General features: G+C 41.2%; 2 protein-coding genes across 3 annotated transcripts; one reads left to right on the top strand and one right to left on the bottom strand.

Annotated features, from left to right (window-relative positions):
* On the bottom strand, positions 1-7545 carry aste1b (asteroid structure-specific endonuclease 1b). 2 transcript variants are annotated; one of them, XM_042505930.2, is made up of 7 exons: positions 7406-7545; positions 6417-6667; positions 4919-5185; positions 3493-4475; positions 2846-3077; positions 2549-2741; positions 1-870 (listed from the first exon to the last, which is right to left on the bottom strand). In XM_042505930.2, exons 2-7 carry the CDS (start codon positions 6652-6654, stop codon positions 549-551), a joined length of 2235 nt encoding a protein of 744 aa, XP_042361864.2. In that variant the 5' UTR covers positions 6655-6667; positions 7406-7545; the 3' UTR covers positions 1-548. The 2 variants fall into 2 exon arrangements, with proteins under 2 accessions (XP_042361864.2, XP_042361863.2); XM_042505929.2 differs by lacking the exon at positions 7406-7545 and adding an exon at positions 7030-7109.
* smarcc1b (SWI/SNF related BAF chromatin remodeling complex subunit C1b) lies at positions 7291-16291 on the top strand. The gene is made up of 28 exons (XM_042505928.2): positions 7291-7555; positions 7889-8008; positions 8477-8562; positions 8647-8728; positions 8818-8910; positions 9096-9165; positions 9267-9336; positions 9419-9494; positions 9725-9850; positions 10078-10160; positions 10256-10362; positions 10460-10519; positions 11258-11286; positions 11433-11548; positions 11634-11705; positions 11803-11916; positions 12212-12365; positions 12469-12579; positions 13029-13088; positions 13609-13867; positions 13951-14022; positions 14104-14150; positions 14250-14358; positions 14436-14569; positions 15225-15359; positions 15454-15586; positions 15741-15845; positions 15948-16291. Exons 1-28 carry the CDS (start codon positions 7379-7381, stop codon positions 16013-16015), a joined length of 2868 nt encoding a protein of 955 aa, XP_042361862.1. The 5' UTR covers positions 7291-7378; the 3' UTR covers positions 16016-16291.
* Positions 16292-16365: the final 74 nt, after the last annotated feature.

The raw sequence follows: 16365 nt of genomic DNA, 5'->3' as shown, positions 1-16365 counted from the left end.
TTTGATTTATATTTTTTATTACATAAAGATGAGTAAACTCAAGCACCAAATTCAGAGTTTGAAGGCATCTGCGATAAAATAAGATTTACTCATTAAGATGACATTAGCTGCCAAACAGGAGATGATACGATAGGACATCTCTGTATATTCACCGTTTAAATCTTGTGGTGACGTTAAGTCAAGGTTGAAAACATGCATAAATTACAGTGGCGTTACTTTAATAAAAAGCTCTCATAAATCTGCTAAAATATGGCAAGAGTGGGCTTTAGGAAACTGCGACATTTTGCTTGATATATTTTGACCTCACTTGATTTTAGACAGCGACAGAAGTTTTCACAGGCAGGTAAATATCACTTTTGGAGGTTAAATTAGTGCAATAAAGTTATAGAGATAGAAGCTCAGTGGTCAACATTAAGAGGTGTAGTTATTCACTGGTGAAATCTGTAGCATCCCCTGAGTGTGTTATTGATAAACACTGGAATGTCCTCCCTCGTTTGGCCCCTAGCAAGTGCTTCTTATCGATCAGTTCATTTTTCTCTGCCTCCTCATCAATCGTCATCAAACTCTTCCTCACTCATCAGGAGAGCAAACCTGTTGTTAATCTCCTCAGCCCCTCTGTCCCCTCCCCTTCCTCCTCTCCCACCTCCCCCCCTTCCTCTTCCTCTTCCTCTCCTTCCTCGGCCTCTGCCTCTCCTCCCTCTCCCTGCTGCAGAAGAGGAGGGATGGCTTTTGGAGCCGCAGGTCCTCACAGCGTCCAGCAAGGAGGAGTAGAGTTGTCCAGATAAGAATCCCCCGGCAAGGAGGGATTCAGCAACTTGGCCTCCTTTCAGATACCTGAGGAGGCCGTGCACCAGCGTACCACTGTACAACCTGAGAGAGAGAGAGAGAGAGAGACACACACGCACGCACGCACGCACGCACGCACGCACGCACGCACACACACACACACACACACACACACACACACACACACACACACACACACACACGCACACACGCACAGGGAGGCAACCAGATCACAAAATTTACATTTTTTCCACTCAACCATGGTGGATAGTCAAGTCCTTCATGTATTTTTTTTTGTTTGTTTAAAATTTTTCAGGAGCTGATAAACTTTAAATTTATTGGATTTTTACGTTGGTTAACATTCAAAAAACACATTTTTTAAAAACAATGTCAGGTTCCAGGCTTGCAGGTGTTCACTTGTGGTGGCTAAAAAAATTATTTATTCATTAATTTGAACTTAAGCTACGGTAAATCATCTAGTTCTCATACAAATTAAACATGTTTAACATATCAACGAGTCTTGTCAAAATTTTGGAATTTCTAACTTTGATACAGTTAGAGATTGGTGGTTAGTAGCAGAGAACAGCAGAATGACTGCAGCAAACATTAAATATAAGAGACAGTGAGAAGAGCTCAGCAAGTACCGGTGTATCGATTCTGCAGAAAATGAGTATTGAAACTGTTTCATATAGTCCTTCAGTATATTGATGAATCAATATTTTTGACAACTCTAATAAAAATATAATTTTAACATAAAAATTCAAGCATCATAACAACATTTAAAAACACAAGTTTGTGTAAAACAGCAATTTGGATGCATTTTCTTTTAGTATTGTGAGCAGATTATTTCCTGTAAATACTGCATCAGAGATGAGTTTTCCTGATATTTTTAGGACATTTTTATATGATTCCCTTTCTTTATTACATTCTCCCTGACGCTTGTCCATTGTTCGGTTAGGTTGTTTTAACTGCGTACTTTTCTAATCCAGGACAAGGCTGTTTAGCAGAGAGTGGAGGCTCTGTGAAGATAGTCTGTGATCAGGTCTTCACTGTGCTCTTATCCTGTGACTAGGAATAAAGGGGAACACACAGGTGTGTATATATACACAGAAGGCACTAATCAAGACAACGACACACACAGGTGGACAAAGCGAACAGGAGGGAAACACAGGAATTAGCTAACAAATGCAGGTGTGGCAGGAAACTCAAGGGTGGTGCAAAAAAGACTAAAACAGAGCAGGAGTGCAGAGAAAACCCTAACAAGGAAGGACAAACAAGGCACAAGAAAGGTGAAACTAATCAGGGAAACACACAAAAGACTTGCGTTATTAATACTCTATAAATATTTCCTGTATGTTCGGGTTGTATTTTAGTGAAGAGACTACTGAGGAATAAATATGTACTATCATTATAACCTTGCTAAAACGACAAAGTTTAAGGTGTCCTGAGACTTCTGCACAGTACTTGTATGAATTCAAGAAATACATAATTTTTGTTGTCATGTTTACCTAGACGCAAGGGGTTCTGGGCTTATCCTGTGAGATTTTATTTAAATTAATATCTCGAACAATAATCTAAACTTTATAAATCATTTCATTTTGTTGTCTTCCTAAAAATTAATGAAATACTGAGATACAGGCCTAACCTGGACTAAATGATCCAAGAAATAACAGATTAATTGATCAAATAGTTGATAATTGCAACTCTGGTTTTCATCTGTGGAAAATACAGTGTTTTATCTCTCTCCTCTTTCAGGTCTTACCATGATAGGTGCGGTTCAGGCAGTGGCAGCAGCAACAGCTGATTAAGACACAGTGCGCTCCAGAGGCAGGCCTGCCATTGGCTGAAACTGTGAGCCGCTCCAACATCCAAGCCCCGTCTCTCCCCTGGCCTCACACGCTGTCGATCAAGCCCTGACCACACGTTGCGCTCTGCAGCCCAGTTCAGCTGAGGGACTGGGATGATACGCAACAGTTTTTTGATCATAAAGGATAGATGGCTGTTTGTCTTGTTGCTGGGATAAATGTGTTTTTGTAACAAAAGATACAACACAACTAACCGGTATGTTGGTAGTGGGTAGCTCCTGGCTGGTTGTTCAAGGTCAGCTCTCCGTAAACCATCCCAAGCACCAAAGCCTGGAGCTGAGGCTGTGAGGGCGTCGGTGTGGCCTCTCGCACCCAGAAGGCTGTCACTGCTACAGCCAGCCTCAGGTGGGGAGGAACAGCAGTTAGGGCAGACTCCTTCGTCCCCAAGACTTCTAACAGGACAGCAAGACGAACTGCCACAGGAGCCTGGATAAATCATAAGTGATTTCACATAAAAACTACAGTACTGTGCAAAAGTCTTAGGCCACCATAAATTTGTTGATTTTTATAATATATATGTCTCTTTATTAAGATACAAAGAATACAGAAAACATGTTCAATGCATTAAAACACAGAAAAAGACTAAAACAGAACAGGTGTGCAGAGAAGACCCTAACAAGGAAGGACAAACAAGATACAAGAAAGGTGAAACTAATCAGGGAAACACACAAAAGACTCGCATTATTAATACTCTATAAATATTTTCTGTATGTTCTGGTTGTATTTTAGTAAAGAGACTACTGAGGAATAAATATGTACGATCATTGTTTAAGGTGTCCTGAGACTTCTGCACAGTACTCTATGAATTCAAGAGACATATCATTTTTGTTGTCATGTTTACCTGGCCGAGTGTATCTAGACGCAGGGAGGTTCTGGGCTGATGTGCTTCCACCTGGTTTTTCTTCAAGTTCAGATCCACACGGTCGTACTCCTCTACACTGATTGGGGCATTAGAGCCCTGAGCCTGCACTGTAGCTGCTTGTTCAATGCCAAATCCTACATTAGCACCCTGCTGTGTGGGTAAAATGATGCCCTGACCCCTACCTCCACCAACATGACCACCTCCTCGCCCCCTTCCCCCTCGCCCTCGTGTACCCTGGCTGATGTTTTCTTGGCCCCTCATACCTCCTGCTTGGACATCTTGGCCTCTCTTCAGTAATATTCCATATATGGCCTGGCGTATGGCTCTGGCACTGCAATGACTGCTGGCTAGCTTGCTGTTCTCCACCTGTGGGATGAGCAGGACTCTATGCATCACTACAGCATCTACAACCAAAGGAGCCAACAGTCCCTGCGCTGCAGCCAGCGACAGGCACTCTGGCAGCCCAGAGATCCGCCCTCCAGGAGCCGCCTTACCTCCAGAGAACCAGCGAGCCAGAGAGCTCTGAGCGGTGATGTGGTACTCCTGCATACCTGCCCACAGCTGGGAACTGAGCCCACCCTTCTGTCCTCTCTTGCCCCTACCGCCTCCACCTTCCTCCCCCATTAGCCTGCTCACTTCCTCCAAAGCCTCAGCAGGACTTGAAAAAGAGCACAACCAGAGGAGAAAGCCCTCGATGCGTGAAGCGGGTGCTCTGCCTTTACCTCTGCCGCCACCTCTCCCTGCTGCACTCACATCTATCAGGCTCACAAGTGTCTCAGCATCTTTTGGAGTGCCGTAGTCATTACCAGCCAGGACGGCACACAGGGGCAGTAACTCCTGGTTCATGCCCCCAAACCAGCGACACAGCCTGTTAGTGGTGTAGCAGCGAGCCGAGATGTAGCGGTGAGAGGCTTTACCGTTCAGATTGGTCCACTGGAAAAAATGGAGTGGCAGATAACCACCTAGGAAAACAAAGCATATAAACAACATGTAAAACAACAGCTATATACTATCACTATCACTCATTACAAAGGTCTTTGTGGACTTGTGTTGATGGCAATTTTTTTTTCAAATTTAGGGAGAATTTTGAAGGGAAAAAGAAAAAAGCTAGGAAAAAACATATTTTCAGAATTACTATAATTACATACTTAAAGTTATGTTCCAGAATTATTAAGATTTTTAAAGCACTTTTTCCAAGTCTTTTTTGTCCTTTTTTAACTTTCTTTCTTTTCCTTTTAAAATAATTTCAGGTAATTTTCTTGATCTTTTTTTTTTAAACTAATTTCTTGTTAATTTTGGAGTAATTTCTTCATTTGTTGCTATTTGCCTTCTTCCCATGTTTTTGAAAGAAATCAAACCAATTTATTCAAGTTTCAAAGAGTTAAAGTCCTGTCTCTACCCACACCTGGCAGGTCAAAGATATAAAAGTCGCTGTCGTTGGTCAGAACTGGGCAGTTCCACTGTCGAGCCAAGCACGCAATTTCCCAGTCAGCCTCCGCTGGACACTGGAACAGTGGGACTCCTCTCTGGACGAGGACCTGAATGAAGACATCTCGTGTGAGGATGGGGAGTACAGAGCCGTTGCGGCCGTGGGAGAGACTGTCCGCCTCCTTTATCTTGGACTGCAGACGCTGGCGCAGAGTGGGAAACTTCTTTTCACTGGGGTCAATCCCTTATTAACATACAAAAAAGACAGAAAGAAATATCTGTTGGTGTTACAAATGCCGACAAACCTAATGGACAGTTATTTATTTAAGGAGAATTTGCCTTTCAAACCCAAAGGCAGGTCTTGTGGTTCATGGGAAGTCTTAAACTGAATGAAATCTCTGACTGATGTTTAAACATGGAAACATTCATATAATGAATTTTAAAAAGTTGAGTTTCCTAAAAAATAAGAAACTCATAGGCAGTGGTGTAGTTTATAAAAGTAACAATACTTTGTTACAATACAGAAGTATATTTTGGAAGCATCTGTACTGTACGTAAGTTTTTATATTTCTGTCACCTTTCACTTTTACTCCACTACATTTCCTAAATAAAAGGTATACTTTTACTCCACTACATTTCTATGTTTTGGAGTATTTTACTGTAGGAGCAGGGTGAGGGTTTCTTTCACAACTTCACCTACTACCAGGGTGCTTGGAAAAGATAATATATCAAAAGAGGTCCAAGCTCCAGCAACACTGGTAGTATTTCGAAGAACTTTATAGCAATAACAACATATTTTAGCTTGTGGCCTTCATCAAAATGACCTAAATAATCCACAGAATTCAGGCCGCTTTGTTTTTCTTTTTAAAACCAGCCTTTACTTGTTCGTATACAACGTGGTTAATGAGATTGATAATCAATATTTGGAATCGCTATGCATTTACAATAAAATTAAAAATCTGTCTGTCAATATTTAGAATTTGGAATACAACAAACTCCAACACAAAATTTTGTTTAATTGCCTTTAGCAAATGTTTAATGAAAACTGAAACTTTTATTAATTTATTTTTATTAAGTCAAGAGAAAATTTAAATTAAAAATGAATAAATAAAAATAGTTGCCTGAGGTTTTACAATGTAAAAGTTCCTCCCATGCTAACACTATACTAACAATTAATTTTATCGGTGATCATTAAATTTTCCAATACAGATAATCAGCAAAATGCTAAATATCGGCCCCAATAATCGGCCAGGCTGATAATCTGTCGACTCCTATTTAACATTATAACATTGCTTTTGATACTTAAGTACAGTAAATATCAGATACTTTAAGACTTTTACTCGAATAATATTCTAATAGGTGAATCAAACTTCTACCACAATCATTTTCTGGTTAGATATCTCTACGTTTAGTATGGCTTTTAGATACTTCATCCACCACTGCCGATAGACACTGCAATTCCAAAGCATCCTCACCTCCATCCAGTACCACATATGGCTGGATGTTGCAGGCCGCCAATGCAGAGAGGAACTGGGTGAGCAGGCAAGCAAAAGCATCATAGTCCCCTCCATGCTGCTGGTCCAGACCGTGGTTAAAGTAGAGACGGAAATACAAGCTGCAGCCATCAATAACCAGGCGGCTGTCCCTGAACTTCACATCCTGGAGGAAGTTTCTGTTCCCCTCCACATAGGTGGTCAGACCCTGGACACCCATAGGATCTCAGGGCCTGCAGGAGAACATGTAGTGAGAGGATGAGTTAATGAGTTACTCACAGGGGTGCTGCAGTGACACGAAGAGTAGTTTCCTGGTTGCTGTGAGGGGTGTGGAGTCTGCGGTTTTGGAGATATCCAATTATAGAAGGAGACGGAAAAATATCATGCGCTCCTTCTGCTGAGTAGACAGTCAGCTGCACAGGAGTTTGTTTTCCTGACAGACATTGTGACTGACTCTTGGAAAATTACAAGAAAGCGGAAGTTTTTGCAACAAAACAATTCGTATAAAACAATGCTAAGAGATTTAACCTTATTATATATACATTTTCAAACAATTATTCGACACGTAGCTTGAAATTAAAGAGTTGCCACCGACCTATGTCACTTTACTTCTGTTTACATGACTCGCGCTGTTATTTCCTTGTTGTGTGAAACTTCAAAGTAAAAGCCCTATATTTTAACAACGGTATGTATTCTGTTGTGCATAACAAACACTTATGGTGTATTTTAAAGGGACAATAATAAATCAAAAAAGCATACGATTAATTTGTAAAAAAAAAAAAAAAAATGTAAAAATAATACATAGTTAATTACTCAGAAATTGAAAACCCTTATGCCGAACTGCGACAGTCACGTTGCGTCTCGCGAGACAAAACGAGAACTCCAAAGCTAGCAAGCGCGCTAGCCAGTTTTGTTCTCCCATTTGAGAATATCCTCGTTTTATTATGGCCACAATGTCCGGAGGAACAAACCTCGGCATTCCCGGGACAAGCCAAACCAGCTCCGGAACATCCACACACCGGAAAAAAGACAGCAGTCCGTCCGCCAGGTTCTGGGAGAGCCCAGACACTTTAGCCCAGCTGGAGGTGGTGCGACAGTGGATCGGGAAGCACTACAAAAAGGTAGTTAGCTGGTCAGAAAGCTAGCTAACAAGCTAGCCGCCCCCTGCTAGCATGGCTCAGACTGTAAACAAACGACTCATGCTGAATAACGTTACGTTTACACTAGTCTGCAAGATTTGTGTGGTGAAGTTAAAGAGTGCCGTGTTTATTTAAAATAATAAATATAAAATATGAGGTCCAACTTTAGTTAAGTCTCAGAGGTTAATCAAAACAAATACAAGAGTTTAGGTGGCGATGCTATCGGTAAAACGCAGTGGGTTGCATTAAGCATGATGATACTACATTCTCCTCATATGCCTCATAAAAGCTCCGATTGTGTTTGTGTGTCTTCAGTATGTGCTGGTGGATGCTCCATCATGTCAGGCTCTGGCTGCAGTGATCCTACAGCTTCTTCAGTTTCAAGAGGATGCCTTTGGCAGACAAGCTACCAGTCCTGCGCTCACCAAACTGCCTGTAAGTCCGTTTTTGGAATCGTTACACTTCACTCTGAATTTATAATACCTGATCGTTTGATTGTTAGCAGTTCTCAAATTGCATGCCAAGATGTGATGATATGTTCTTGTAAATGGATAGATACATTTGTGTGACAACACTATTGCAATTATTATGCGTTTATGCAATCTATTCAATTTTTCCTATTTGTTATTTGTATTCTGGAGCTTGGTACAAAAGAATTGCACTACACCTTGTACTGTCTTTTTTTTTTAGTGTGACATATACAAGCAATTTGATTTTATCAAGTCAAGTTTTGATATTGTATATCTAGAATATTCAAGGATAAAAACACCAAAAATCTTGAAGCATCTACCAGTTGTGGTCCTCATTAGACAGCGAAAAGAGTAAAGTGACGGAAGATCTGGCAAGATGTGTTTAAAACATATAGAACAAAACAGACTGTTGATTTTTACAATTTCTCTGCAGGCACAGTACTTCTTGGACCTGCGGCCAGGGGGTGGACTCTGCCACATCCTTGGCACTGCCTACAAGTTCAAGGCTGAGCAAGGCTGGTGAGTAGCATGCCTGTAATGTCTTTGCATTTTTCGTAATAGTATCCTTCATATCATCTCTCTTCTGTTCTCTTTCTTTTATAGGCGCAGGTTTGACCTGCAGAATCCATCCAGAACTGAAAGGAATGTCGAGATGTTTGGTGCTATCGAAAGAGCACTGATCCAGGTGACATAGACTCATATAAATACACACAAATTAACCTCACCAGAGATGCAACACTAATAAATGTGTGCATGTGTTTTGATTGTCTACAGAACAAATGTATGTCACTGCCTGTGGTATATGTGGACCCTACACTGGATGAGGAGCTGACGAGCAGACTTACGGATATTATTACCAAACACCAGGTAAAGTTCTGCTCGAGTGAATTACCTTTGAGCGAACAGTGTGATGAAGACAAAAATGTTTTAGGTTGATGTACACATAGGCACGTCTAGATGACTTAAAAAGTAGCAAGCATATGAAACTCTGCATAGCTCTGATAATGTAGTTCAGTATCAGTGCTACAGGGTCACAGTTTGTCCCACCACAGGCTACACTCACTGAGGACCGAACGCTCGCCAGTCACCACATCTGCCCCTCACCCGCTTCGACAGAGGAAGGTGAGTTAAAGTTTTTGTGTGAATATGTGTTTGTTTTCCTTTAAAGGGCTACTTGGCACGTATATAATCTAATAAATTGTTTCTGACACATTTATTTTTAGATGAATGGATGCGTCCTGTAATGCGTAAAGACAAACATGTTTTGGTACACTGGGGCATGCACCCTGACAGGTAATACACGAGCACAGACAAACATGCTCATACATAAACACAATACTTATACTTATTGTGTCGCTTGCCACTTTTTTAACAGTTACGACAGTTGGCTGTCTGCGAGTGATGTTGAAGGAGAGGTTGAAGAGCCACCACATTCAGAAAAGCCGTGGCGGGTCAGTAAAGCAGCACACATACCAAAAACATGATGCTGTTAATGCTGTACTAGATTACACAACCATTTTTGTTTTTGCTACGTTTACATTTACACTTTATCAATAAGTCTAAGTCAATTATGTTGTTGTTTTTTTCTATATGTTCTTTTATGTGGGCTTTTTTTGGGCGCTAGATGAGATGCACCAGTATGCACATTAACGCAAATTTTGTATGGGTGGGTGTGCTCCAGGTCCATGCTGGCTGGGTTCTGGACACAGATGTTTTCAACGAATGGATGAATGAAGAGGACTATTGTGTGGATGAGAGGAATGAACCAATAATTCTCCGTCGACGTATTCACCTCAGAGACGACCAGGTTTGTGTGAAGCTGTTGGCTGTCTAGAGGGCTTGTGGGCAGGAAGGTGCTCTCAATTATTAATGCATTAATCCTCCTCTTTTTCCTGGCAGAAAATAGAGGAAATCGTAAATGAGGGGACTTTCATTTTCCAAACATCTTGATCTTGAGCTCTGATATTTCAGTCAATGATGTTTAAACTCTGGCTTTGTTGGTTTTTCATCATGTACCTCTTTGCGCTGTTGCAGGACTCCAAACCCACCCCTTCCAAAAAGAGAAGACGCTCCCCCTCTCCTCCTGCCTCTGAAGGCAGGAAGAAAGGAAAGAAGGGGTAAGAAACAACTGTTTTAATCAAACAGGAGGGTATGTTTTTGTTTTGGTAATTTAGTGTGTAGTCTCAACATTTATTTTTGTGTGTGTGCACAGGAGAAGGCGTGGACAACAGGAGGAAGAGCCAGAGGAGGACCTGACCAAAGACATGGAGGACCCTACCCCTGTTCCTAACATGGAGGAGGTTATACTACCCAAAAATGGTAAAACACTAAAAAATAATGACTAGGAAATTTGCCACATAGAATTATTCAGTAAAGTAGCAGTTTATCTCTAAATTATTTTCTTATGTTCTTGTAGTCAACCTGAAGAAGGACAGTGAGAATACTCCTGTCAAAGGAGGGACCATGGCTGACCTGGGTAGGTTAAGTGTTATAGCTAATGTTTCAAGGGATACTTCAAACCCCAAAATATCATTTGTACATCCATCACTCGTCTGGTATTACCTCAAATTCATAAAAAAAAACAATTCTTCTTGCATTCCTCCAGTAAATATGGAATCCAAAAACTTGAGAAAATTCTTAAAGAAATTACATAAAGGGGGGCTACGTTTAAAAACAGCAAAACTATATCAAAACATCAGTTTAAAGATGCTCTCACAACTTGTACAGTATAATCTACGTCTCATATATCCGTCAGTTGCTCAGTACTTTACATGCACATGCATTTTTGCTAAAACGTTACTATTTAAAAACAAGTAACGCATCTGGGCAAGTACGTGCGTGTGCATTCCATTGAAATCCTGCCTCTCCGCTCTGCCTGAGACTTGGATTTGCGTGAGTTGTGTGGGAGTTTGTAAACAGATGTTTTGAAACAGATTTGCGGTCATTAAAAACAGTCCCATTTGTTTCAAGAGTTAATCAAGAGTTGTCTTGTTTTTAGATAAGAAAAGCAATGTTTTCTTTATGTATTAATGCAACATCGGGTGAGTAATTGATATAAAAATGATCATTTTTGGGGTGAAGAATTTTTTCTATAAAGAAATGTAGCATTTGTAAATGATTCTTACAACAATAAAAAAGAATGAATTAAGGCTGGTATTTTGTTTGTGTTAATGCACCTTGAATTTTCACCCTTCCTGAAAATTTCTTCTTTCAGATGAACAGGAGGATGACTTCCCAGGAAGGGTAAATATGATGTCACTTCATCTTAGTGAAAATGTTTTCTAATTGCAGGAGGTCTGAGAAATCTGCCTCATGTATTGTCTTTGATGTTATAATGGTACTAAATGCACCTTGTGTCTGTATGTGTGGGTGTATGTGTGTGTGTGTAGGAAGATGAGGAGGGTAGAGCGGAGATACCTCGTCTGTCAGAGGGAGAGGATAACATCACAGAACAAACCCATCACATCATAATACCAAGCTACACATCTTGGTTCAATTATAATAGGTAAATGAAAACACACACAGATGCATTCTTCAGCACATACTCAAATTCATAACCTAATCCCCAATAACCTTTCCATATATTCCAGCACTCACTCCATAGAGAAACGTGCATTGCCTGAATTCTTCAATGGAAAGAACAAGTCCAAATCTCCAGAAATGTGAGTACTGCAGAATTTAAGACTTTTAACAATCAAGTCTGATCCAGTTATGGAGATGGTGTCACTAAAAAACCTTTTTTTGTCCTGCACACTGCAGCTACCTGGCGTACCGTAACTTCATGATCGACACATACCGGCTCAACCCCCAGGAATATCTCAGTTCAACGTCTTGCAGACGCAACCTCACTGGAGACGTCTGTGCAGTCATGAGGTATGACTTAGTGTGTGGGTGTTTGCCATCATGCATTGTCTCGCTGTATCTGCTTGAGTAAGTGCAGTATGTGGGTGTTCTGAAATATAAATGTGCGAACAAATTCAATCTGTTAGTGTTGGGATGAAACAATCGGTATGTGGTGCTTTTAATGCATCTCAAAAGCAGCTTTTACTTTTAAGTACAACGTGACACGAGTGGATTTGTCAGTGTATTTACATCCATATGTGGGTGCATTTTTATAGCTTCAACACTGTAGAAATGAACAGAAGGATAAAATATTCTTTGTGTCCAGGGTTCATGCGTTTTTGGAGCAGTGGGGTTTGATTAACTACCAGGTGGATGCAGAGAGCAGACCACTCCCCATGGGACCCCCACCCACCCCCCATTTTAATGTTTTGGCTGACACACCGTCCGGGCTGGCCCCCCTACAACACAAACCCCTGCAGGTAAAACAAACACACACACACATACAGGAGCACGTGACAGCAGCTCTACAGAGATGTCTGATTGCATCCTGATAAACTCGGCGCCCCACTCTCACTCCTGCAGGTGTCAGCCTCTCAGCACATGCTGTATTTCCCAGAAAAGAGCAGAGAGAAGCCTTCAGACTGCCAGAACTTTGGTCTTCGCTCCGACATCTACACCAAGAAGCACCCTAAGGTCTCACACAGTAACCATACAAAAATAGTGAAAATGGCTTTTTTTAAAAAAAAAACTTTTCTTGTTTTAAGATAGTTTAAATCATGTTTTGCACACAGGGTTGCAACGGTATGTTGTTATTGTTTGAATAAATGTTTTCCGTTCCATTTTCCATTCAGTTGCGTTTTTTTCAGAACATTAAATAAAATTAATACTGTAGATAAGTAAAGGTGCATGTGAAGTACACAGGATAACCACCAATTTTCTTTTTATTACGGTTTACTGTAAACTGATAATCCGTTGCAACCCTTTTTCGTAAAATTACCTAGTTTTACATTTACATGTTGACATATTTTTTCTCAATTGTTTTCCCCTTTTTAATATACTAATCTCTCTTTTTTTAACAATTTCTGTGAATTTTTAAATGTCTTTAAATAAGAATTGTAATATTTTTATGGCATCTGTCTCAGACGAAAGGAGCAAGTGCAGGAAGGGAATGGACAGAGCAAGAGACGCTTTTGCTTTTAGAGGTAAGACACTAACTTTTGGATTTCTATCATAGATATTAGGCCTTATAAGTCATTGAAGTCTTCAGTTTGAATGTATCTGCTGTAATTGATCCATCTTTTAATTTCTTTTTTGTCAAAATGCGCAAAAGTCCACCTTTCTGATGTTACAAATCTTAAAATATCTTTATGTCTTTTCACATAATACTTGCACTTACCTGTTGGCAAAATTTAGATAAGCCGAACTCATTCTAAATTTTGTATACCTGCATAAAAGACGGGACCACTTGTGTATTACTTTCCTTCTTAACTAGCTTAAATAAGAAAAAGATGATTTGTCCAAAACTTTCTTATATTTTTTTTTATTTATTATTTTGACAAGGAATTTATGTGCCTGACACCCCTAGACACCCTTTTTATACGCGACTCTTATCTTCCAGTGAAAATGCTTAATTTTTTTATTACATGGTGATTGACGTTTAACGTTTTACAATCTCTTCTCTGCCTCGCCTGTTATTCTGTCTTTCCCCTCTGTCACTCTCAGGCCTTAGAGGTCTACAGAGATGACTGGAACAAAGTATCCGAGCATGTAGGCTCCAGAACTCAGGACGAGTGTATCCTCCACTTCCTTCGTCTGCCGATAGAAGACCCTTACCTAGAGGACTCATCTGCCTCCCTCGGCCCACTAGCGTACCAGCCTGTGCCTTTCAGTCAATCAGAAAACCCCGTCATGAGCACTGTGGCCTTCCTGGCATCCGTGGTTGACCCGCGGGTGGCATCATCCGCAGCTAAGGCCGCACTAGGTGAGAGGACAGAGAAGGAGGAGTGTAAATATCTGTGTAGTATGGATTATTGTATGGTTTTGATTCTACATCTATGTCTTCAGAGGAGTTTTCCCGAGTGCAGGAGGAGGCGACGGATAAGGTCTCTGAAACATCCAACCAGCCTGACAAAACAGGTAATACATGCACATAATCACACACAAATAAATATTGTTCTCCCCAATGCATCTCTTATTCTGTCTTCCTCTGTCCTTCAGAGTCGATGGATGCAGACAAAATAGAAACAAACTCCACCTCCCACCAGGTGAGTCAGCTGTAAGATCTCAGATATAGTTTTGTTGCAGCTGCTCTCGATGTTTTTTGTGGCTTACCTTAAGTGTGTGCACATTTGGATCTGTTCCAGGTCCCTTCAAGGGCAGATGGGCTGAAGGCAGAACCCAGTGGGGCCAAAGTGGAGGGAGACCTAGTCAAAAGAGAAAACGCAGAAAATATACTTGCAGAGGACAGAGACGGTATATAAATGTGTCCAGTTAATGCACTATGTGTGCGCACGTGCATGTCTGTCTAATGAAACTCTTATCTGTTCCAGGAAGGGGGGATGACGATGAGAGTTTAGGGCGGGGAGACGTGGATGAGGGAAGAGTGATGGAGCAGGATCTGGTGGAGGGCAGCGTTGCCACGGCAGCAGCAGCTGCTCTTGCTTCAGCTGCCACAAAAGCCAAGGTAAAGCCCCGCCCTTCCACTTCAAAACCGACCAATCACAGGGATGGAAAGTGAAGCAATGGTTGTCATCTTAAATAGAGGGGTCTTTTTCAGTCTTGCCACTGTTTTTCTAGCAGCCAAGACAGACACCATCTTTCAGATCTTTCTTTGCACACGAGTGTATATGTAGGATATACAATATATCTGACAGATTATAGATGGGGTTTATTTGAAAAATGTTTTAATGCAGGTTATAAATGAAATAAATGGTCCTGTAAAGTGGGTTTGATTCCACATTGTGTTTTTTTTGTAAACCAAGAAGTTCTTTTCAGACTTTTGGTTTTTCCCAATCTTCCCTACATGAGTGAGATCACTTATGCGCCGCCTCTTGTTACCAATGATTGATTTTGTAGTTTCCTTTCATTTACTCTCTTAATTTATTTCCTCTCTCCCTCCTTGCCATGCTCTGTCACACCCAATTTATTCTACCTTCCTCGTACCTCTTTTCTCCTCTTCCTCAGGGTTTTCTCTCTTTTATCTTTACCTCTGCTACCTTTTTAATTTCCTTCCTTCTCAACTGTCAAATTTGCTTACCCGTGCACTTCTGTACTCATTTATTGTGTCTATTCTTCTAACCTCTTCTCACTTTCTGCGTCTTTGCCTCGTGTGATTGCAGCACTTGGCAGCAGTAGAGGAGAGGAAGATCAAGTCCCTGGTGGCTCTGCTGGTGGAGACCCAGATGAAGAAGCTAGAGATCAAACTGAGGCACTTTGAGGAGCTGGAGACCATAATGGACCGTGAGAAAGAGGCTGTGAGTGAACATGAATATCTGCCAAAGCCAATCTTTAATTCCTGAAATGTAAAAGAAAGAATCTAATGTCTGCGTGTACGTGTGTGTCATGCAGCTGGAGCAGCAGCGGCAGCAGCTCCTGTCCGAGAGACAGACGTTCCACACTGAGCAGCTGAAACAGGCAGAGATGAAGGTTCGCCAGCAGAGGGAGCAGCACAGTCAGCCGGGATACACAATGCAGCAATCAGGTCTGACCACACACAAAAATCTAAAGCTGTCTAAGAAGTGACACACCCAAAAATAATGTTATTTTTTTAAGGACAAAACCACTGACACATTTTCACCTTTAAGTAATGGTTTGTTCCTGCGCTTAACATCTCTGGTACTCTCATTTCAATTTAGCCCTGCCTCCTCCGTCAGGTCAGGCCATGCCCAACCGGATGATGCCTGGTGGGGGAAACACTCAGGTGATGGCCCCTCGACACCCTGGAGCTCCCAATGGCATGTGTGAGTTTTCGTTACTGGTTCAAAATGCTGTTTTTTGTTATTTTATCTATGGTCAGACTCTGTTGGTATAATGATACTATCTTCTTCTGTTTTGTGTCTCAGACCCGTCCTCACAACCTGATGGGATAGCACCAGCTCAGCCAGGTCCTCCTGCGTCCAGCCACAGCTGAACCGACCAGAAAAGACACACACACACACATACACACACACTTCCATTAACCACACATGAAAATGTAACACTGACAGAAATGTTCAGGAACAACTGTTAAGAAATTGAACTCTGTAACTCTTCATTAGTCACGTGTTTATGGACACAAGTAAGTACACTGTTAATGTGTAATTGGTCAACGGCTCAGTCCGTCTTATATCTGTGAAATATTTGTGCTCTGATGTCAGAGTTGGGAAAGACTGAACTCGACTCATTAAAGTTGTTTTACAAGAAACAAGATATGTCTTTTGTTTCAGTCCAGCTGGTTTCATTAAGTGCGCGTGTGTGCGTGCGTGCGTGCAAGCATTGCTG

The sequence above is a fragment of the Plectropomus leopardus genome, chromosome 17, assembly GCF_026936395.1.
Source record: "Plectropomus leopardus strain MGB_pleo_1.0 chromosome 17, ASM2693639v1, whole genome shotgun sequence".
NCBI classification, from domain to species: domain Eukaryota; kingdom Metazoa; phylum Chordata; class Actinopteri; order Perciformes; family Serranidae; genus Plectropomus; species Plectropomus leopardus.
The sequence above is the reverse complement of the archived record's forward strand: the minus strand, read 5'-3'. Positions and strand labels throughout refer to the sequence as shown.

What these genes read in the sequence shown, in the direction of transcription:
- aste1b (XM_042505930.2), bottom strand. Translation starts at nt 6,654, where the DNA reads ATGGGTGTCCAGGGTCTGACCACCTATGTGGAGGGGAACAGAAACTTC. An exon ending in TTATATCTTTGACCTGCCAG is followed by an intron (nt 4,476 to 4,918) that starts GTGTGGGTAGAG and finishes TTGTTTTCCTAG; the next exon opens with GTGGTTATCTGCCACTCCAT. An exon ending in TACCCACTACCAACATACCG is followed by an intron (nt 2,742 to 2,845) that starts GTTAGTTGTGTT and finishes GTATCATCCCAG; the next exon opens with TCCCTCAGCTGAACTGGGCT.
- smarcc1b (XM_042505928.2), top strand. Translation starts at nt 7,379, where the DNA reads ATGGCCACAATGTCCGGAGGAACAAACCTCGGCATTCCCGGGACAAGC. An exon ending in CTGCGCTCACCAAACTGCCT is followed by an intron (nt 8,009 to 8,476) that starts GTAAGTCCGTTT and finishes ATTTCTCTGCAG; the next exon opens with GCACAGTACTTCTTGGACCT. An exon ending in TCGAAAGAGCACTGATCCAG is followed by an intron (nt 8,729 to 8,817) that starts GTGACATAGACT and finishes GATTGTCTACAG; the next exon opens with AACAAATGTATGTCACTGCC.